Source organism: Cervus canadensis, chromosome 13 (genome assembly GCF_019320065.1).
Source record: "Cervus canadensis isolate Bull #8, Minnesota chromosome 13, ASM1932006v1, whole genome shotgun sequence".
NCBI classification, from domain to species: domain Eukaryota; kingdom Metazoa; phylum Chordata; class Mammalia; order Artiodactyla; family Cervidae; genus Cervus; species Cervus canadensis.
In genome coordinates, this window is record NC_057398.1 from 41,880,135 (window position 1) to 41,903,564 (window position 23,430).

The following is a 23,430-nucleotide window of genomic DNA, read 5'->3' on the forward strand; positions in this document are numbered from 1 at the left end:
TGTCAAAGAAATAATTTTAATTGTTATCATAGGATATAGAAAACAAACTGATTATTTAAAAACTTTAAATTTCCCTGTAAGAAAAATAAACTAATTTTAAAAGGGTATGTGGTTGTTGTTCCGTTACCAAGTCATGTCCAACTCTTCATGACCCCATCAACTGCAGCACGCCAGGCTTCCCTGTCTCACACCACTTCCCAGAGTTTACCCAAGATCATGTCCATTGAATTGGTGATGCCACCAATCTCATCCTCTGTTGCCCTCTTCTCCTTCTGCCTTTAATCCTTCCCAGCATCAATGTCTTTTTCAACGAGTCAGCTCTTCACATCAGGTGGACAAAGTACTGGAGCCTCAGCTTCACCATCAGTACTTCCAATGAATATTCAGGGTTGATTTTCTGTAAGACTGACAAGTTTGGTTTCCTTGCTTTCCAAGGAACTCTCAAGAATCTTTTCCAGCACCACAATTCGAAAGCATCAATTCTTCGGCATTCTGCCTTCTTTATTGTCCAGCTCTCACATCTGTACATGACTACTGGAAAGATCATCAGTTCAGTCGCTCAGTCATGTCTGACTCTTTGCAACCCTATGGACTGCAGCACACCAGGCCTCCCTGTCCATCAACAACTCCCAGTTTACCCAAACTCATGTCCATTGAGTTGGTGATGCCATCCAACCATCTCATCCTCTGTCGTCCCCTTCTCCTCCTGCTCTCAATCCCAGCATCAGGGTCTTTACAAATGAGTCAGCTCTTCGCATCAGGTGGCCAAAGAATTGGAGTTTCAGCTTCAACATCAGTCCTTCCAATGAATATTCAGGACTGATCTCTTTTAGGATGGACTGGTTGGATCTCCTTGCAGTCCAAGGGACTCTCAAGAGTCTTCTCCAACACCACAGTTCAAAAGCATCAATTCTCTGGCGCTCAGCTTTCTTTATAGTCCAACTCTCACATCCATACATGACTACTGGAAAAACCACAGCCTTGACTAGATGGACCTTTGTTGGCAAAGTAACTGGGTGTTGTTTTTGCTATGGCTCCATCTCTTTGGAAAGACCATAGCTTTGACTATACGGACCTTTGTCAGCAAAATGTTATCTTTGCTTTTAACACACTGTCTAGGTTTGTCATAGCTTTTCTGTCAAGAAGCCATCGTCTTTTAATTTCATGCCTGCAGTCACCATCTACAGTGATTTTAGAGCCCAAGAAGAGGAAATACATCACTGCTTCCACCTTTTCCCCTTCTATTTGCCAGGAAGTGATGGGGCCAGATGACATGATCTTAGTTTTTTTAATATTCAGTTTTAAGCTGGCTTTCTCACTCTCCTCCTTCACCCACATCAAGAGGCTCTTTAGTTACTCTTCGCTTTCTGCCATTAGAATGGTACCATCTGCAAAGCTGAGGTTGTTGATCTCTCTCCCGGCAAGCTTGATTCCAGCTTGTAACTCATCCCGGCATTTCACATGGTGTGCTCTGCACATAAGTTAACAGGGTGACAACAAACAGCCTTGTAGTACTCCTTTCTCAATACTGAACCAGTCAGTTCTTCCATACAAGGTTCGAACTGTTGCTTTTTGACCCACATACAGGTTTCTCAGGAGACAGGTAAAATGGTCTGGTATTCCCATCTCTTTAATAGTTTTCCAGTTTGTTATGATCCACAGTCAAAGGCTTTAATGTAGTCAATGAAACAGAGGTAGATGTTTCTCTGGAATTCCCTTGCTTTCTCTATGATCCAGTGAATGTTGGCAATTTGATCTCTGGTTCCTCTGCCTTTTCTAAACCCAGCCTGAACATCTGGAAGTTCTCACATAATATTGCAGCCTAGCTTGGAGGATTTTGAGCATAACCTTACTAGCATGGGAGATGAGTGCAATTGTCCAGTGGTTTGAACTTCTTTACTTCTGCCCTTCTTGGGAACTGGGATGAGGACTGACCTTTTCCAGTTCTGTGGCCACTGCTGGGTTTTTCAAATCTGCTGACATACTGAGTGCAGCACTTTAATAGCATCTTTTAGGAGTTTAAATAGCTCTGCTAGAATTCCATCTTTCCACTAGCTTTAATGGCAGCAGTGCTTCCTAAGGTCCACTTGACTTCCCACTCCAGAATGTCTGGCTCTGAGTAAGAGACTACACCATCATGGTCATTAAGATCTTTTTTGTACAATTCTACTGTATATTCTTTCAATCTCTTCTTGATCTCTTCTGCTTCTAATAGCTCTTTACCGTTTCTGTCCTTTATTGTGCCCATCTTTGGACGACATGTTCCTTTGATATTTCCAATTTTCTTGAAGAGATCTCTAGTCTTACCCTTTCTGCTGTTTTCCTCTACTTCTTTGCACTGTCCACTGAAGAAAGCCTTCAGGTCTCCCCTTGCTATTTTCTGGAATTCTACAGTTGGTTGGGTGTACCTTTCCCTTTCACCTTTGCTTTTTGCTTCTCTTCTTTCCTCAGCTATTTGTAAATCATCCTTAGACAAACACATTGCCTTCTTGCATTGCTTTTTCTTTGGGACGGTTTTGTTTGCTGCCTCCTGTATAATATTACGGACCTCTGTCCATAGATCTTCAGGCACTCTGTTTACTAGATCTGATTCCCTAAATCTATTTGTCACCTCCACTGTATATTCACAGGGGATTTGATTTAAGTCATACCTGACTGGCCTAGTGGTTTCCCCCACTTTCTTTAGTTTAAGCCTGAATTTTGCTATGAGGAGCTGGTGACCTGAGCCACAGGCAGCTCCAGGTCTTGTTTTTGCTGACTGTATACAGCCTCTCCATCTTTGGCTACAAAGAAGTTATCAACTGGATTTCAATAGGTCATTTGGTGATGTCTGTGTGTAAAGTTGTTTCTTGTGTTGTTGAAAAGGGGTGTTTGCTGTGACCAGTGCCTTCTCTTGGCAGAATTCTTTTAGCCTTTGCCCTGCTTCATTGGTACTCCAAGGCCAAATTTGCCTGTTACCCCAAGTATCTACTTTAGCATTCCAATCCTACAATGAAGAGGACATCTTTTTTTCATGTTAGTTCTAGGACGTCTTCTAGGTCTTCATAGAACTGATCAACTTTTAGCTTCTTCAGTACAATTAGGCACATTTTACCTCCTACATATCAGCAAATATCAGATGGGTAACTACCCAAAAGTACCACTGGAGCTAGGACCTCCCCATCATGTACCTCTGCCACTGAAATACACACCCTGCAAACTTCAGGGAACCCAGTGTCAGAGCAGCCAATTACGGTGAGTGGTTGTGGCCCAGAGGACAAACTCAGCACACCAACCAGGATGGCGTGTGCCAGTAGTCAGTGTATCTGTCACGGAATTTTGACTAATAAACAGTCATTGAAGATCCTTATCTTTTCATCAGAAAGGACGACGACAAGGGCAAAAACAAATTCAACATAAACAATAGTTTTTTAATTACTAACATTTATTATTAATGCTATTTCTTTCACTGGCTGCTGTTAAGTATCCCCTGCTCTTCTCTCTAAATAATCTTCCTTGACAACTTATCTATTCTGTTCATATATCTTCAATTATCACTATGCTACCTGACAACTCCCAAATATGCAGGTCTTAAAATTATTACACAGCTTGAACATTTAAACTTTAACATTAAAATTTTAACAACCTACTTTAGAAATAATTTATCAACAGTAAAGATAAATTGAATTATCTTTTAAAAAAACTGATCTGTGCTTATAGAAATAATTTTGTTTATACTTACAAAATAAATTTTTCAGAAAATTGAATAAAACTAGTAACAATATGATGGTAGCAACCTAAACCATATAACAGATGCTCAATATTTAACAAACAATATTAAACCAAAAACCTTACAAAATATACTCTTGACAAAATAACTTCAAGGTTGTTTTTGGCAGGAATTAAAAAACAGGATAACTTACAATATATTGTAGATTTCACATTCATGTATTATAAAAAAAATAAGCTTTACCTTAGTATAGTGCAAAAGGGAGTTGGCAAAGAAACGACATAATTTGAGTGTTTTCTGAAATAATCTGTAGTCTGTATTATCCTGTTTCAAAGAAAATAAGAAAGCATAATAAATATGAAAAGAACATGAAATTAGCTAAACCTGTAAATGAGACAGGATTTTCTAAAAATATCTCTTAATAAACACAGAGTGGAAACATTTTCCATGAGAAAATAACTGTTCTCTGAATTATTGTTAGAAGCAATACAAAACACACCCAGTGATGATAAAGATATTTCAAAAAATTAGTCTGTATTACTGAAAATAATCTAAAACAGCAAAATAGGTGATATTTGATTGATCTGACAGTGAAACAATCTTTAATATCTTAATTTTCCCTTGCTACATGGGGATCAGTAAGTGGTCAAAAGAAAAAGGTCTCTGTTGTTGTTCAGTCACTAAGTCATGTCTGACTTTTTGCGACACCATGGACTGCAAGAAAAAGATCTTACAAACTCATAAAAGAATGAGATATAAACAAAAGCAGATAAAAGACATGAGAAGGAAGGTCGTAGAAAAGAAACTACAAAATTTCCAATAAAGTTATATTGGAAACCTCCAAATTACAACTTAATTATATATCTTTTGAAGCTGGAGGACAGGTGACTATTTGATTAGCAAAGATTTAAAAGACTAATAATATTCCCTATTACTCAGCCATTAAAAAGAATACATTCGAATCAGTTCTAATGAGATGGATGAAACTGGAGACCATTATACAGAGTGAAGAAAGACAGAAAGATAAAGACCAATACAGTATACTAACACATTTATATGGAACTTAGAAAGATGGTAATGATAACCCTATATGCAAGACAGAAAAAGAGTCACAGATGTAGAGATCAGACTTTTGGACTCTCTGGGAGAAGGTGAGGGTGGGATGATCTGAGAGAATAGCACTGAAACATGTATATTATCAAGTGTGAAACAGATCACCAGTCCAGGCTGGATGCATGAGACAAGTGCTCAGGGCTGGTGCACTGGGATGACCCAGAGGGGTGGGATGGGGAGGGAGGAGGGAGGGGGGTTCAGGATGGGGAACACACGTTAACCCATGGCTGACTTATGTCAATGTATGGCAAAAACCACTACAATACTGTAAAGTAATTAGCCTCCAACTAATAAAAAATAAAGAAAAAAAAAAAAGAAACATGGAAAAAAAAAAGACTAATAATATTCCAGTGTTGATATGGAAGTGTAGTAATAAGCACTTTAACATTTATGGGAGCATAAAATAACACCCTCTTTGCATTACTATTATTATTAAAAAGCTTGAGCATTAAAACTCCTTGACCCAGTAGCAATTCCACTTCTGGAAATATATTCTATTGAAATACCAGCATAGGAATGCAATGTAACCTTTCTTATGTCGTGAAAATTGAAATGAACCATTCTCCATTAGCTGGAGAATGGTTAAATAAATCCAAGGTATATTCATAAACTGTAGTGGCATAGAGCTATTAAAAAGAAGTGGGTAGACATACCCTCAAGGATACAGAGAGCCTCAAGATAGATTCAGTAAAAAATCAAGCTGTAAAACAATTTGTATAATCCTATTATTTTTTTTTTCTATTATTATTTTTAAATGTGTGCTATGTGTTTAATGTTTCAAAATATTGAGCCATTCTTCCTTTCTTTAAAGTACTGATAAAAGAAAAATACTGATAAAATCTAAATGTAGTGAGGAATAAATCCAACTGTAGGCAACAGATTTTAAAATGAGTTTTTCTGAGTATAACTTTCTATAAGCATTACATCAGCAAAAGTAGGAATTATAGTACAAATTTATATCTAAATTTTCCCCATCTAAATTACTGGTGATGGAAAAAGCTTGTTACAAAGTCTATATATAATCGTTCATTTTGAAACCATGTTCAAGACTTAAGAGAGAAAAAGTATCCATTATAGGAGCTGCCATGGGTTGAACTGTGTCTCCTAAAAAGACAGGTTGAAGTCCTAATGCCCCAAACCCCAGATGTGACTTTATTTGGAAGGAGGGACATTGCAGATGTAATTAGTTAAGATGAGGTCATACTGAAGTAGGATGTGCATTTAATCTAGCATGACTGGTGTCCTTATTATGAAGATAATGTGAAGAGACAAGGAGAGAAGAGGATGGCAGCAGAGACTACAAGTCCAGGAATGCCAGTGACTGCAGAAACTGAGAGAGAGGATGCAGCGGACTCTCCCACAGAGTCTGCAAGTGAACAAGGTCCTGCTGATATGTTTCAGAGATCTATCCTCTAGAACTGTGAGTGAATAAATCTGCCACCTGATTTGCAGTCATTTGTGATCATTTGTTATATAGTTGCCTCAGCTACATAATTCAGGGACTCATACATCTATATACTTCCATAAACAGCATACTACCTATGAAATCTAGTGGTTTCCTTCTGATGTTTTTAAAAACAAGGTGAAAAAACTGCTTGGTAGAGTTTAATGAAACAGTTTGATTCCTCAATAAGTATCAATAGTAAACAGCAGAGGGCACTGCTATTTAACATTTAGACTTAAGAATGGAGAAACTACAGAGACTTTTTCAAAGCTCCATTTCAGGCAATGGACAGCAGTAAGTAGTGCTAGTTACACTTATGAATCCCAAATAAATAAAGAAAAACAAGTAAGGAAAAACATGAAAGTCTACTTGGACAGTTAGGAAAGTTTACGATTCTCTGATTTTCATATACAAGGAGTTTATATGCACTGAACTTATATACCTCAGGTACAAACAGCCGTCCTGATCAGGCATCCTCAGGACTTCTCTTTCCTCTTCCTCTACAGACTATACTGTGGCTCCAGCTTTCTCCATCTCACTCCTCTCCAAGGAAGCTGTCTAATCTTACTCTCTGAGTAAGTACTAACTGGGGATCTGTGGTGTCAATATAAGCACGATAGAAATTGGGAAAAGAGGAGGCTGCGGTGGAGGATATAAATGTACAGGATAAAGGTGGAAAAAGGAGCATCTTTCCTGCCACTGACACAGGATAGTTAAGCAAATACCTTCTCCTTTCAGCAAGGTGAGGGGAATCAGAAAGGGTAAATGAAGGAAGTGGGGACAGAAAGGGAAAAAAGGGATGGAAGGAGAGGATAGATAAAAAGAAGAGAAGCAAGAAGGAAAGGGCTTGCCCCTTCCTAAAGCTACTCCACACTCCCTCTTACCAATTTCAGAAGCCCTTTTCAAACTTCCCACCCTCCTCTAGGTCACTATTTCCAGATCATCCCTGACCAGTGTTTAGGAACTGAATGAATCCTCACACGCCCACTCCCACAGTTGCTGGGCAAAGAACTACGGACAAAGGAATTTCCTGTATCCATTCACAGGTCTATGACAGGAAGAGATGTTATTCTTATCCTATGGAAAAATATTTAACTCATTTACCATTGAATTTATTTAACTTCTGTGCAGAGTACACCATGTGAAATGCCAGGCTGGATGAATCACAAGTTGGAGTCAAGATTGCCAGGAGAGATATGAACCTCATGGCACTCTAATGGCAGAAGGCAAAGAGGAACTAAAGAGCCTCTATGAAGGTGAAAAGGAAAGTGAAAAAGGAGGCTTAAAACTCAACATACAAAAAACTAAGATCATGGCATCTAGTCCCATCAGTTCAGTTCAGTCACTCAGTCATGTCCGACTCTTTGCGACCCCATGAACTGCAGCACACCAGGCCTCCCCGTCCATCACCAACTCCCAGAGTTTACCCAAACTCATGTCCATTGAGTTGGTGATGCCATCCAACCATCTCATCCTCTGTCATCCCCTTCTCCACCTGCTCTCCGTCTTTCCCAGCATCAGGGTCTTTTCAAATGAGTCAGTTCTTTGCATCAGGTGGCCAAAGTATTGGAGTTTCAGCTTCAACATCAGTCCTTCCAATGAATATTCAGGACTGATTTTCTTTAGGGTGGACTGGTTGGATCTCCTTGCAGTCCAAGGGACTCTCAAGAGTCTTCCCCAACACCACTGTTCAAAAGCATCAGTTCTTTGGCACTCAGCTTTCTTCACAGTCCAACTTTCACATCCATACATAACCACTGGCAAATCCATAGCCTTAACTATATGGACCTTTGCTAACAAAGTAATGTCTCTACTTTTTAATATGCTGTCTAGGTTGGTCATAACTTTTCTTCCAAGGAGTAAGCATCTTTTAATTTCATGGCTGCAATCACCATCTGTAGTGATTTTGGAGCCCCAAAAAATAGCCACTGTTTCCCCACCTATTTGCCATGAAGTGATGGGACCGGATGCCATGATCTTAGTTTTCTGAATGTTGAGCTTTAAGCCAACTTTTTTCACTCTCCTCTTTCACCTTCATCAAGAGGTTCTTTAGTTCTTCACTTTCTGCCATAAGGGTGGTGTCACCTGCATATCTGAGGTTATTGATATTTCTCCCGGCAATCTTGATTCAAAGCTTGTGCTTCATTCAGCCCAGTGTTTCTCATGATGTATTCTGCATATAAATTAAATAAATAAGCAGGGTGAAAATATACAGCCTTGATGTACTCCTTTTCCTATTTGGAACCAGTCTGTTGTTCCATGTCCAGTTTTAACCATTGCTTCCTGACCTGCATACAGGTTTCTCAAGAGGCAGGTCAGGTGGTCTGTAGTCCCATCTCTCGAACAATTTTCCACAGTTTATTGTGATCCACACAGTCAAAGGCTTTGGCATAGTCAATAAAGCAGAAATAGATGTTTTCCTGGAACTCTCTTGCTTTTTCAATGATCCAGCGGATGTTGGCAATTTGATCTCTAGTTCCTCTGCCTTTTCTAAAACCAGCTTGAACATCTGGAATTTCATGGTTCACGTGTTGCTGAAGCCTGGCTAGTCCCATCACTTCATGGCAAATAGACAGGGAAACAGTGACAAATTTTATTTTACTGTGCTCTAAATCACTGTGGACAGTGACTGCAGGCATGAAATTAAAAGATGCTTGCCCCCTGGAAGGAAAGCTATGACAAACCTAGACAGTGTATCAAAAAACAGAGACATCACTTTGCTGACAAAGGTCCATATAATCAAAGCTATGGTTTCTCCAGTAATTATGTATGGATGTGAGAGTTGGACCATAAAGAAGCCTGAGGGCTGAAGAAGTGATGCTTTTGAACTGTGGTGTTGGAGAAGACTCTTGAGAGTCCCTTGGACAGCAAGGAGATCAAACTAGTCAACCCTAAAGGAAATCAACCCTGAATATTCATTGAAAGGACTGATGCTGAAGCTCTAATACTCTGGCCAAATGATGCAAAGAGTCACTTCACTGGACAAGACCCTGCTACTGGGAAAGATTGAGGGCAGGAGGAAAAGAGGGTGACAGAGGATGAGATGGTTAGATAGCAACACTGACTCAATGGACATGAAGTTGAGCAAACTCCAGGAGACAGTGAAGGACAGGAAAGTCTGGAGTGCTGCAGTCCATGGTGTCGCAAAGTGTTGGATACGACTTAGCAACTTAACGATAACAACTCATTGAAATTATTACTTACAACTGTTAAGTCATGAGTACTGTCAGTCCTATAATTTAGGACTATTATGAGTTAAATTTTAAAGAGTTAGTCTGAGAACAGACTATGCGTAATAGTTATAGGAAAATAAACTGTCATTCCCAATAAGCATATTACAAATTTTCAAAATATAACCTGTTTTATAAAACTGATGCCAATTCAACACTATAATTTTTTGAAATCAATATAAATATATATAAGTATAAACCAAGTTTAGAAGACTGACAGATACACACACATATGCACATCTGTATACTGCTTCTCTACAAGTTGCAATGGATTGGTGAAGAAAAGGTTCACTGTGGCTATATCAAAACAACCTTAAATAAAAACAGCACTAAGGAATTAGACTTCTGTGTAACAGTAGAAAAGACTGAAAGGATTCTGAGGAGAATGTCTTGACCAACCAGCGAGTATTTAAAAAGGCAGGGACAGACTTTTTAGAGGGAATGAAAGTAGAGGAGTTACAGGAGTCTAATGTAACATTCTGGGTGAAAAGTAATACTGGGCTGCAAATAATCTCAAATAATCTCAAAGATTGAAAACAAAAACAAATTAAAACCCATTTTGGTAAACTGATACATAGATTCAAATAAGGTTTAGTAATAACTGTCAAAGCAAAAAAAGCTACTGTTCACAGTGCTGTCAGCTCATATTTTTACCTGTGCATCTGACTGTATCATCTGCTCAGCTAACTGTAAACAAGAATGGAAGGAGCAACGAATGTCTTCACACAAGCTAGCAATTATATCTTTGTGTTTCAGCTGACTCTTTATAACTGACTGGTGCTTAAGGCTCTGCCTAAATGAATAAAAAGAAAATATAATCACCACAAGTAACACATCAAGTAACTTAGGACCATAAAAACATGATTTGAAAGAACATATAAAAAATCAAAATGCATCATTTATAATAGACATGGCATAATTAAGACATGCTGACTTTACCTCTGAAGTTGTCATATTAGTTTAAATTGCTAATTTTTAATTTCTCCTTATAAAATATTAATTGAACTCTTACTATACACTGGAGTCTGTGAGGGCCTGGAGATAGAGGAGTGAATGAAAAGACACAATCTCTGCCCTGTCTGTATGGAATTTCTGGTCTAGCACAAGAAAGAAGATTAAATAATGTAAGAATAATTGATTGATTGCAGCTGTGACAAATGCTAAGGTGGAGAAGTTCAGGGTGCTGCAACAGAGACATCTACTCTAACTTGGATGGATTTCAAGCAGTAGAATGACATGCTTTGATTGACATTTTTAGAAGCAGATCAGTCTGAATAAAGAATAGAAAATGAATCAGAAGTCGGCAAGAGTAGACGACATTTGATAGTGATGGCATGTGTGCTCAGTTGCTCAATCACGTCTGACTCTGCGACTCTACGGACTGTAGCCCACCAGCTTCCTCAATCTATGGGATTCTCCAGGCAAGAACACTTGGGTGGGTCGCCATTTGCTTCTCCGGGGGATCTTGCTGGACCAGGGATCAAACCTGCGTCTCCTGCATTGGCAGGATTGTTTACTGCTGTACCACCTGGGAAGCCCTGATGGTGATGGTAGTATGACTAACTCATTGAGCACTCACTATGTGCCTTGCAGAGTTCCAAGCATTTCACACTGATAAACTCAATTAATTCTCACTATATGCCCATAAAGAAGGTGCTTTTGTTATAACTTCCATTTTCAGATGAGCAGACTAAGGCTCAGAGAAGTTAACTAACTTGCCTAGGACTTCCGGAGGATAAGTGATTTCAGAAAGGATTCAAGTATCTGCAGCATGGCTGTGAGTTGACACTTTTAACCACTGCACTATTTATTACTTGTTGGCAATGGAACGACCTGGTGCAAGAAAAGCACCCAAGACCTGAAAGTATTACACTGATCTTTAATGTTTTATGCATATGTATAAAGTAGAGGTTCTTAACCATTTTCACATCTCAATTATACTTCCTCCCACCCCCAAGTATCTGATGAATGCTATGGACACTCTCCCTAGTAACCTCACACAATGTTCTAGTTAAAATTATAAATGAAATTAAACTTAACTCAAAAGCATATAATGAGGGGATTGTATTCAGCTCTAATTAACTTACCTAAGCCTGGAAAAAGGATAGTTGATAGTTAAACACCAGTAGCAGTAGGCAAGTGGTTAAGACCCCATGCCCTATTATTTCAGATGTACTAGCTAACTGAGTAGAACTTTTTTTTAATTTTAGAGATGGCAGGATAAATAAGTAAGATTTAGTTTGGGAGTTACATGTACAATATCTGGATTATCAGAGAGCAGTGTCAGTAAATATTACACAAACCCACACAAAATGTTTTAAATGCAATCTAAGAAAACTTAGACTTAAAACAAAGTCTTAATTAAGACTTTGGATATAGAAAATACATTACATAAAGTAAAAACAAAACAAAAACTTACTTAATTATAAATTTCCAAGTATTGGCATGAAATGCATGGTCCATACTGGAAATAACAGAGCAGATATCCAACAATGAATGAATAACTACAAGGAAAGAGAACAGAACTCTTAGGACATTGAAATATTATATGGAGTGAGTTTAAAAATATCTAATGAATGATCTTAATATTTGTTAAAATAAGCAATAAAATTTTAAAAAATTATGTCAAAATAATTAGTGAAAGTGTCACACTTTTGACTTAGTTTATATAAAATATGGAAAATTAAGTTTGATGCTTATAGCTACTCTATGACCTAAATAAAATGAAAAATGTTCAGTGGAATAAAATTTGTGCTCTATTATAACTGAGATATTCTGCAGATATTCTAACAAAAAATGATATATTGCTAAGGAAAGAAAACCTAACAAAGAAGAATCAAAACAAATCTGTACAGTATTTATTACTGCTTCTACTCTGTCTGCAGTAGATAATTTGTAAAAATAAGCACAATAAACCCCCTTTCGGTGTCCATGAGCTTGAGCAGTTCCCTTCCACAGACCCCAGGCATGGCCACATAACTTACTTTGGTCAACAGGACAAAAATAAACGTAAAGCACGCAAAGACCTTAAAGTGCCTGACTACTGGGGCCTGTCCTCTCTTGCTGCTCTGACAACCCCTGAGGCTATCAGCAGGTAGCTGATCCCAGGCTAACCTGCTGGATGATGGGGTACACATAGCTGACTCAGCACATTATTCCTCCCTCTGCTCATAACCAGTCATGAGCAAGGTCAATGGCCACAAACACCCAGGTGAGCCAGTTACACCCTGTGAAGCAGAGAAATCTTGTCCCACCTCAGCCCAGCCTAAAAATACTCAGAACTGTGAATAAATGAAAAAGTAATTGCTTTCTTTTTCTTTTTTTTGGGGGGGGGGCTGTGCCACTCAGCTTGCAGGATTTTCAGTCCCTCACCAGGGACTGAACACAGGCCCTGGCAGTGAGAGCCCCAAGTCCTAATCACTGGACCCCCAAGGAACTCCCTAGTAGTTGCTTCCATATAATAGATTTGGGGGGTGGTTTTACAGAGCAAAAGGTACCTTATAATACTGTACAAAACCAACTTATTCTCCTTATGCTGAAGTTATGAATGCAACCTTTGCCCTTACAGAGTATTGTTTCTTAAACTCTAGGTCATGATGCATTTGGCAAGTGATAAAATTAATGAAGGAGCAATCAGTACTTTTTAAAAATGAAATAGCCTATAATAAGAGTACATTATTTCATGTATAATAAATAAATGTAGTATATACATACACATGCACAAACATACACATACATATGTAATTATATGTGTTTCAGGAAGGAATGAAAACTTTCTTACTATGAATTTATGGCTTAAAAATTCTGAAAGCTACTGCTTTAAAAGGTACAAGGTTGCACAGCTTTCTTTGCTAATCATTGTGGAGACACAACCTACTTTGAACATTGACTAAATATATCAATTCAGTTCAGTTGCTCAGTTGTCTCTGACTCTGTACGACCCCATGGACTGCAGTACAGACCATCACCAACTCCTGGAGCTTACTCAAACTCATGTCCATTGAGTCGGTGATGCCATCCAACCATCTCATACTCTGTCGTCCCCTTCTCCTTCCACCTTCAATCTTTCCCAGCATCAGGGTCTTTTCAAATGAGTCAGTTCTTCACATCAGGTGGCCAGCATATTGGAGTTTCAGCTTCAGCATCAGTCCTTCCAATGAATATTCAGGACTGATTTCCTTTAGGATGGACTGCTTGGATATCCTTGAAGTCCAAGAGACTCCCAAGAGTCTTCTCCAACACCACAGTTCAAAAAGCATCAATTCTTCTGTGCTCAGCTTTCTTTATAGTCCAACTCTCACATCCATACATGACTACTGAAAAAACCATAGCTTTCACTAGACGGACCTTTGTTGGGAAAGTAATGTCTATGCTTTTTAATATGCTCTCTAGGTTGGTCATAGCTTTTCTTCCAAGGACTTAGCATCTTTTAATTTCATGGCTGCAGTCACCATCTGCAGTGATTTTGGAGCCCAAGAAAATAAAGTCTCTCACTATTTCCATTGTTTCCCCACCTATTTGCCATGAAGTGATGGGACCAGATGCCATGATCTTAGTTTTCTGAATGTCAAACTTTCAGCCAACTTTTTCACTCTCCTCTTTCACTTTCATCAAGAGGCTCTTTAGTTCTTCTTCACTTTCTGCCATAAGAGTGGTGTCACCTGCATATCTGAGGTTATTGATATTTCTCCCAGCAATCTTGATTCCAGCTTGTGCTTCATCCAGCCCAGCATTTCACAAGATGTACTCTGCATATAAGTTAAATAAGCAGGGTGACAATATACAGCCTTGATGTACTCCTTTTCCTATTTGGAACCAGTCTGTTGTTCCATGTCCAGTTCTAAATGTTCCTTCTTGACATGCATACAGATTTCTCAGGAGGCAGGTAAGGTCGTCTGGTATTCCCATCTCTTGAATAATTTTCCACAGTTTATTGTGATCCACACAGTCAAAGGCTTTGGTGTAGTCAATAAAGCAGTGGACATCACCAGATGGTCAATACCAAAATCAGATTGATTACATTCTTTGCAACCAAAGATGGAGAAGCTCTATACAGTCAGCAAAAACAAGACCAGGAGCTGACTGTGGCTCAGATCATGAACTCCTTATTGCCAAATTCAGACTTAAATTGAAGAAAGTAGGGAAAATCACTAGACTAAATATATAAATCTATGTTAATGCATCAAATATCAACTTCACAAAATCTAAAAATTGAAAAGATTAAAAGTTTATTGGGTAGGATTTAAATTTTTTTAGACATTTAATATCATGAGTCATTAATGAGAAACAATGATTGGGTTCAATAATTTAGTTGATGCATGGTTTATAGTCAATATACACCACATACTAAGTAGTAAGTTTTCCTCACTCACCTACTACCATATTCAAGATATCAACTTGCTCATCTATTAAAGGGTTCATGCACACCATATCCAGCAGTTCCATGAGCTGCTTCTGAAGAGAATAGGCTTCCTTAAAAAGAGCCTGCAGAAGGTCTGCGACTAGGTGTAGACGCCCAGAATAGACAGATTCACTATTCTGATCACAAAGAAATAACAAGAGGAAAAAAGTAAATCAGAGAACGCTCAAGAGCCAAATTTATTTTAACTCATTCTATCAGAGCTTATAAATTTAATATTTTTACTGAATGACATTCATTCATTAAAGAAATGCTTAATGAACTTTCATCATATATAGTGTACTTTGAGAGATGCAGGCATGTATAAAATACAATCTCTAACTTCTAAGATCTTACAAATATAGAACAAAAAAGGAGAAAGGAGATTAATAACATTAAGTCCATGGCATGACATCTTACTACCCTATCACAAAAGAGAAGGATTAGATAACTAGAGATGTGCATTCACCCAACAAACAGCATTATCAAAACTCCCTGTGACCTACAAATCTTAGGCCAGCTTTTCTGCTTTAAAGCTGCCACAGGACTAAATAAAGGTCAAGGTCCTTTTATAGGCACCTAATTGTTAAGGAATTCACCTGAGTCACCAATGCCACGACAGAACTATTTCAGGATCCCTGTGGCTTAACATGAATCCATATCCCTTCTTTCCTTACCAAGAGGAAATAGAATAAGACAACAACAACGAAACTGCAAGAGCCCCCTTTGTTAAGATTTCTCTATAACTACTTATTTTGAAACAAATATTTACATACATGCTGTTTGCTCTGTGGAAAAATCCATTGCAATAATACAGGTTAAATGTAAGCTTATGAACAAATATTATAAACACCACAAACTCAGGCCCTTTGCTCATGGATTCTAGGCCATTTAAACTGTACTTAGACCCATTACTCACCTTACAATGGACAAATGTACTTTTGATTACATGTAGGACTGAGGAGGGAAGACTATGAATGTTTTCCAGAATGACGGATTCCTGAGTGGCACAGACATGCTGAACACATCCAGTAAGAGCTCCTAATAGCTGTACCATTGTCTGGAAATAAAGAAAGAAGTTTCACTCAGAACATATTTTCTGTGCATCTAAACGGTGTACTCGGGATATAGCAATGAACAAAACAGACCCTCTGTTCCTCCTTACACATAACTTTAGTCTATCAGAATTACAAATGTTAAAACTGGCTAGCTATTTGGTTAAAAAAAAGAAGCTGGCATACTAACCCACTCATCAAAGTATATGGCAGGTGTTCTACGCATATGACTTGGAATTATAGATAGGGCGTGATATCTTGATTCTATTTGTCTTACACTAGTTTACTACTTGTCTAAACTTATTCAAGTTTAGATGTTCATTAAGCACAAAATTGTATAAAAATTCATTTATGCCTTTTGCAATATCTTTATATCTTTAATTCTATAAATTTAATTCTAGCATTGGGCCATTATATAAAGAGTATACAGCTAATATTAGTATAAAAATCCTCACACTCTTGAAGTTCTGCCCCACCCCCCCTTCCTAATATACTTGACTTACTTGTAAAATATTTCTTAGAGTGCTCTGGATTTCTAAATTTTGGCTTGACAGTTCTCTGGCTTGACTGGTTATCTCATACATCATGTCATCAAATAATCTCACGGTCTGTGAAAACAAAGCAGGTCATAAACAGCAGTAATAGAAATCACTAGAAAAGGAAAGACACACCGTTCAAGAAAAAAATTGACTTGATTTTGCATTATTAATAGCCACAGAATATTGTCCAGTATAACAACTGTACCTAATAAAGTTAATAGTATGTGTGTGTGTGTATATATATAGTATTTTTTGTACAGTATTTTCACAATAGAATCTCTTTGAAAAATACAAAGTCTTCAACAAAAACTGATGTCTTCCATTTCTGTAACAACATCCATAAAGAAATCACTCAAAGTTCACTTTTTGGTGTTGTAACAAAAGTGCTCTTCTTACACTTAAAGAAATAAAAGATGATGATCTTAACCAATCAACATCCATGTGAACATTAAAAGGATATTTTCTGGTAGTGATAATGAATCTGTGAATTACCTATTCACTTGTTTTCTAACCAGTTTCCATTTCTGACCAACTCAAAACACCATTCCTAGATTGGAGACCCAGTACTGACCTCAGAACTAAGTGTTTTTGTCTGAAAAGTTAACCAGATTAAGATCTAAACAAGTTAAGTGGCCTAAACACTACACTACAAGAATAATCACAGTTGACAACACACTGTAATTAAAGAGGGTATTGTTTCCCTTAGGCCTGTTAACATCTCCTTTTCATCCATGTTAGCTGGACCTGTTTTTTTGGTATCAAGAAGAAATTTTAAGAATCTTTTTAGAGAACCGAGTGGATGAGTAAAAGGAGTTTGATAACTATTTGCTTTAAAACTAAACTTAGAAGTCCATTCTAATAAAAGATAAGTTATCACAAAAAAAAAAAGTTTCATTTTGTCAGCAAAGTACCTTTAGTTCTCATAATAAAAAAAAAAGTAATGACTCTGCTTTTCAGAGAAAAGGTATACCTCATATATCTAAAAGGCAATGCAGTGGTGAATTTGATGCTTTCTCTTAATTTACTTAATTTTACCAATATTCCAGCCATTTTTATTCTAAGGCTGCTTTGATAAATTTTGGTTTCATTTTTCCAGACAATGAAATTTAACAATTATTAATAAACTGTACAGAGAAGATACAAAAAGAGACTTAACTAACTCCATCATCCATCCCAATTTTCAATGATTAGCTTTAAAAGTAACTAAAAGCTTTAAAATTAACTACAAATAATAAAAATTCAATTAGTAAAAAATCCATATTCTCCGAAAACATAAGTTGTTTATTCACCTAACAATCACACTAACATCATTATATTCTCACATGAAATCATTTTTAACAGTTTTATTTGTATTTCAAGCATGTGATACATTAAGAAATTAAGAATAAATGGCCTAAAACTGAGGCTAGATTTTAACAGCCTTGATAACATGTAGATTGATTAAGATAATAATAGTACTATACCTTTGGCAGCACTTGTGAAAAGAAAGTCTGTTCCAATGTCAGGTGGTTCATATGAGGTAAAAACATTTCCACAATAATTTTCAGAATTTCTATAAAAGAAAATAGTAACATATTTTGTAACATATTAAGTCACATCAGCTAACAAAGATTACTACCCCTTCCCAATGCAAGCATATGTAAGTAATACCAACCAAAAGCCTTGAATAGTTTCAAAATGCCATAGTCTATTAGAGAAACTATTAACAATTAAATAACCTGAAATAATAGCAAAATTAAAAAAAAAAAAACCAACATATATGTCCAGTAATTGAGGATCAGTTAATGGATGAGGTACATCTACTGAATAGGATCTGAGATCATTAAAACATTTGTTAGAGATCATGTAAAACTATGATAAACTGTCCACAATACTTTAAGCTAAAATGAAGACTTTCAAATGGTATAATTCTAATTTTAATATACATAAACATGTATACACAAAGAATAATACAGATAGGCTGGCAGGAATATACAGAATCAAGATGAGGATGTCTTATGCCAAAATCTTAAATATTTCAGATTCATAATTGTTTTATTATTCTGTTTTTCTGCATGTTAACAAATTTTCTATACTGAATGTGCATAACTCTTAACCTCAAGATTAAAAAAATAACTGTTACTTAAAAAAAAATTAGACTCCATATCCCATATGCAGCACATAGGTTCAAGATTGTAAGCAAATATTCCACAATCAAGTGAAATGTAAATAGAAAAGAACTCAAAATATATGGGTAAACTAGAAAGGATAGTCTTAATTCTGTACCTCTTCTAAGTAAATAAGTAAATCACATCAAGTAAGAGTAATAAAGACAGATGAAGATAAAGTCAACTTTTCCAAATAACAAATTTGTCATGCCTAAACAACTAGCTTTTTGTAACTTAGAAAGTATTTTCTGACACTACATGTACAAAGAGGTTGAAGGTTATTCAGTAGACTATAAATTATGTTTTTTATAGGTCTAACCAGCTTAACAACTAATATTTAAAATGTACATTGTGCTTATCACACGTTATCAAATAGAACACTTTTGGTATCTATGCAGACTGAAATTTAAAACTTTTTAAGTACTATAATTTGAGAGAATTGGTCATTTTAAGTAACAAAATGTTGTAACACTACATTAGATTATAAATGTTGTAACACAACAATAGAGAATAAATTTAAAGGGAATATGAAACTGTACTGAGATGTGGGAATCATGTTTTAATGACATCAAAGCAATCATACAATTAAGACAATTTTACTTACGAGTATGCTCGATCCAACTGTCAGAATGCTGATACATAGAGTAAAAAAATTAAGGAGGATACTAGTATTATAGTATTAAGATATTCAATATCACAGTAATCCAAGTCTACGCCCCGACCAGTAACGCTGAAGAAGCTGAAGTTGAATGGTTCTATGAAGACCTACAAGACCTTCTAGAATTAACACCCAAAAAAGATGTCCTTTTCATTATGGGGGACTGGAATGCAAAAGAAGGAAGTCAAGAAACACCTGGAGTAACGGGCAAATTTGGCCTTGGAGTACAGAATGAAGCAGGGCAAAGGCTAACAGAGTTCTGCCAAGAGAATGCACTGGTCATAGCAAACACCCTCTTCCCACAAAACAAGAGAAGCCTCTACACATGGACATCACCAGATGGTCAACACTGAAATCAGATTGATTATATTCTTTGCAGCCAAAGATGGAGAAGCTCTATATAGTCAGCAAAAACAAGACTGGGAGCTGACTGTGGCTCAGATCATAACTCCTTATTACCAAATTCAGACTTAAATTGAAGAAAGTAGAGAAAACCACTAGACCATTCAGGTGACCTAAATCAAATCCCTAACGATTATACAGTGGAAGTGAGAAATAGATTTAAGGGACTAAATTTGATAGACATGAGTGCATGATGAACTATGGACGGAGGTTCATGACATTGTACAGGAGACAGGGATCAAGACCATCCCCAAGAAAAAGAAATGCAAAAAAGCAACATGGCTGTCTGAGGAGACCTTACAAATAGCTGTGAAAAGAAGAGAAGCAAAAAGCAAAGGAGAAAAGGAAAGATAATCCCATTTGAATGCAGGGTTCCAAAGAACAGAAAGGAGCGATAAGAAAGCCTTTCTCAGTGATCAGTGCAAAGAAATATAGGAAAACAACAGAATGGGAAAGACTAGAGATCTCTTCAAGAAAATTAGAGACACCAAAGGAACATTTCATGCAAAGATGGACTCAATAAAGGACAGAAATGGTATGGACCTAACAGAAGCAGAAGATACTAAGAAGAGGTGGCAAGAATACACAGAACAAAAAAGATCTTCATGACCCAGATAATCACGATGGTGTGATCACTCTCCTAGAGCCAGACATCCTGGAATGTGAAGTCAAGTGGGCTTTAGGAAGCATCACTACGAACAAAGCTAGTGGAGGTGATGGAATTCCAGTTGAGCTATTTTAAATCCTAAAAGATGATGCTGTGAAAGTGCTGCACTCAATATGCCAGCAAATTTGGAAAACTCAGCAGCAGCCATGGGACTGGAAAAGTTCAGTTTTCATTCCAATCCCTAAGAAAGGCAAAGCCAAAGAATGCTCAAACTACTGCACAATTGCACTCATCTCACACCTTAGTAAAGTAATGCTCAAAACTCTCCAAGCCAGGCTTCAACAATACATGAACCGTGAACTTCCAGATGTTCAAGCTGGTTTTAGAAAAGGCAGAGAAACTAGAGATCAAATTGCCAACATCCACTGGATCATTGAAAAAGCAAGAGAGTTCCAGAAAAACATCTATTTCTGCTTTATTGACTATGCCAAAGCCTTTGACTGTGTGGATCACAATAAACTATGGAAAATTGTTCGAGAGATGGGAATACAGACCACCTGACCTGCCTCTTGAGAAATCTGTACGCAGGTCAGAAGGCAACAGTTAGAACTGGAAACAGAACAACAGACTGATTCCAAATGAGAAAAGGAGTACGTCAAGGCTGTATATTGTCACCCTGCTTATTTAACTTATATGCAGAGTACATCATGAGAAATGCCGGGCTGGATGAAACACAAGCTGGAATCAAGACTGTCGGGAGAAATGTCAATAACCTCAGATATGCAGATGACACCACCCTTATGGCAGAAAGTGAAGAGGAACTAAAGAGCCTCTTGATGGAAGTGAAAGAGGAGAGTGAAAAAATTGGCTTAAAGCTCAACATTCAGAAAACTAAGATCATGGCATCTGGTCCCATCACTTCATGGCAAATAGATGGAGAAACAGTGGAAACAGTGACAGATTTTATTTTGGGGGGCTCCAAAATCACTGCAGATGGTGACTGCAGCCATGAAATTAAAAGACTCCTTGGAAGAAAAGCTATGACCAACCTAGACAGCATATTAAAAAGCAGAGACATTACTTTGCCAACAAAGGTCCATCTAGTCAAAGCTATGGTTTTTCCAGTAGTCATGTATGGATGTGAGAGTTGGACTATAAAGAAAGCTGAGCGCCAAAGAACTGATGCTTTTGAACTGTGGTGTTAGAGAAGATTCTTTGAGAGTCCCTTGGACTGCAAGGAGATCCAACCGGTCCATTCTAAAGGAGATCAGTCCTGAATGTTCACTGGAAGGACTGATGTTGAAGCTGAAACTACAAAGTTTGGCCACCTGATGTGAAGAGCTAACTCATTTGAAAAGACCCTGATGCTGGAAAAGATTGAGGGCAGGAGGAGAAGGGGACGACAGAGGATGAGATGGTTAGACAGCATCACTGACTCAATGGACATGAGTTTGGGCGGACTCCGGGAGTTGCTGATGGACAGGGAGGCCTGGCGTGCTGCAGTCCATGGGGTCTCAAAGAGTTGGACATGTGAGCCACTAAACTGAAGTAAGATATTCACTACTGAGAATAGATTTTCAAAAGATCTTTCTTGAAGTTTAAGCAATGATAGTAAGAGACTAAAATTAGACTCAAATTACTGGCTTAATTTCGCTTTTAAAAAAGTAATGCTTATTAGGCTAGCAAAGAATAGAATGAAAATACTTTAAGGAAGTATTTTCAAAACGCTCAAGGATAAACTTATCTCTTCAAACTATATGTAATTATGACATTTCTGACAGATGAGAAACAGCCCATAATAATCCATGGTTTCTGGTTTCTGAAATAAATTTCTTTCCCCTTAGCACTTCTATAGTACTGTATCTACACCTGTCAGGGATCATTTTCTACCCTCTTTTCATGTTATTAGCATATCTATCTTATCACCTTATCAGACTGAAACTCTTCTGCAAATAGGAGCTTACAAATATGTGATAATAAACTATCCTATGTGCACTGTAAACATCAACAGTAACCACATTATAAACTGTATACTTTCAAACCATTAAGAATGATTGTTAGAAAGTTTTTACTATAAAAATAATATGAATTATTAAAGCATGTGTCAATCTTAAAAATTAAAACACCACAACCCCAATACAGTAATATAAGAAGTCATTCTTCTTCTGAAATCTCACTTTGCAACTACATATCTTACAGCAGCAATCAAAATGAGGCATGGTCATTAATTCATTTTAGTTCAGAGAAGAATCTGCCTCGTGGATAAATTTTAGAAAAGGTTAAAAAAAAAATTTAGCCTCTTCCAAAATTTAAACTTAAGTTATGGTTATACAGACAAGCAGGCAGAGACTGAAAAATAACATGCAAAATGCAAAAGATAAAAATAATTATGTTTGGTGACAGGACTGTGGATTTATAGAAAATTTCTTTCATTTGTTGAAAAGTGCTGTAGTAAAACCAAAAGCTGAAAAACAAAAATTATATAATGAGACTTCATGCTGTTTTAAAACATGACAAAATTTTTTAGCCCTTCACTGAATGATTACTATGTGCCAGGAACTATTCTAAGTGCTGGAGACAATGCGGTGAAAACAAAATTCCTGCCTTTATGAACTTTACAGTGTAGTGAGGAAAAGCAAAAAGAAAACAAAGCAAACAGCATAATTTCTATTAACGATCTGACTGCTCTTTAGAAAACTGAACAGAGCAATGTGATGAGTATTACTGACTGGGTTTGGGGAAACCACCTAAAACTGAGGGCTCTGAAAAGGGCTTACGTGACATTTGAGCTGAAACCTGAATAATGAGACCTACCAAAGGCTGGGAGAGCTACATGGAACATCAACAAACATGAAGATCCTAAGGCAGGTGAGCTTCATGTATCTCTGGTTAGAATGTAGTGAGCTAAGGAGGAGGACAAGGCTTCGAACATGAGGAGACTTGAAAGTAAAAGTTTAGGTTTTATTCCTAATTTGTTAAGAAGCCCTTGTGGTAAGGGGTGCTTTAAAAAGGAAATGACATGTTTTTCAATCTGAACTTTTATTGGAGAGATTATAAAAGGGCATGAGTAGAAGCAAGAGAACTATTAACTACAGCCCAGATGAGAGGTTATGGGGGCTTGGAGCAGT

At 37.2% G+C, this 23,430-nt stretch overlaps 1 protein-coding gene across 2 annotated transcripts in view; it reads right to left on the reverse strand.

Moving 5' to 3' along the window:
• C13H1orf112 (chromosome 13 C1orf112 homolog) overlaps positions 1-23,430 on the reverse strand; it is a 49,775-nt gene that overhangs the window by 24,790 nt on the left and 1,555 nt on the right. For both annotated transcript variants that reach the window (XM_043484842.1, XM_043484843.1), the window contains exons 2-9: positions 19,240-19,279; positions 17,952-18,040; positions 16,453-16,557; positions 15,814-15,954; positions 14,869-15,034; positions 11,916-12,000; positions 10,151-10,289; positions 3,953-4,033 (exon numbers count right to left, since the gene is read on the reverse strand). In XM_043484842.1, the coding sequence (XP_043340777.1) occupies positions 3,953-4,033; positions 10,151-10,289; positions 11,916-12,000; positions 14,869-15,034; positions 15,814-15,954; positions 16,453-16,557; positions 17,952-18,040; positions 19,240-19,279 (846 nt within the window). The remainder of the gene's footprint in view (positions 1-3,952; positions 4,034-10,150; positions 10,290-11,915; positions 12,001-14,868; positions 15,035-15,813; positions 15,955-16,452; positions 16,558-17,951; positions 18,041-19,239; positions 19,280-23,430) is intronic.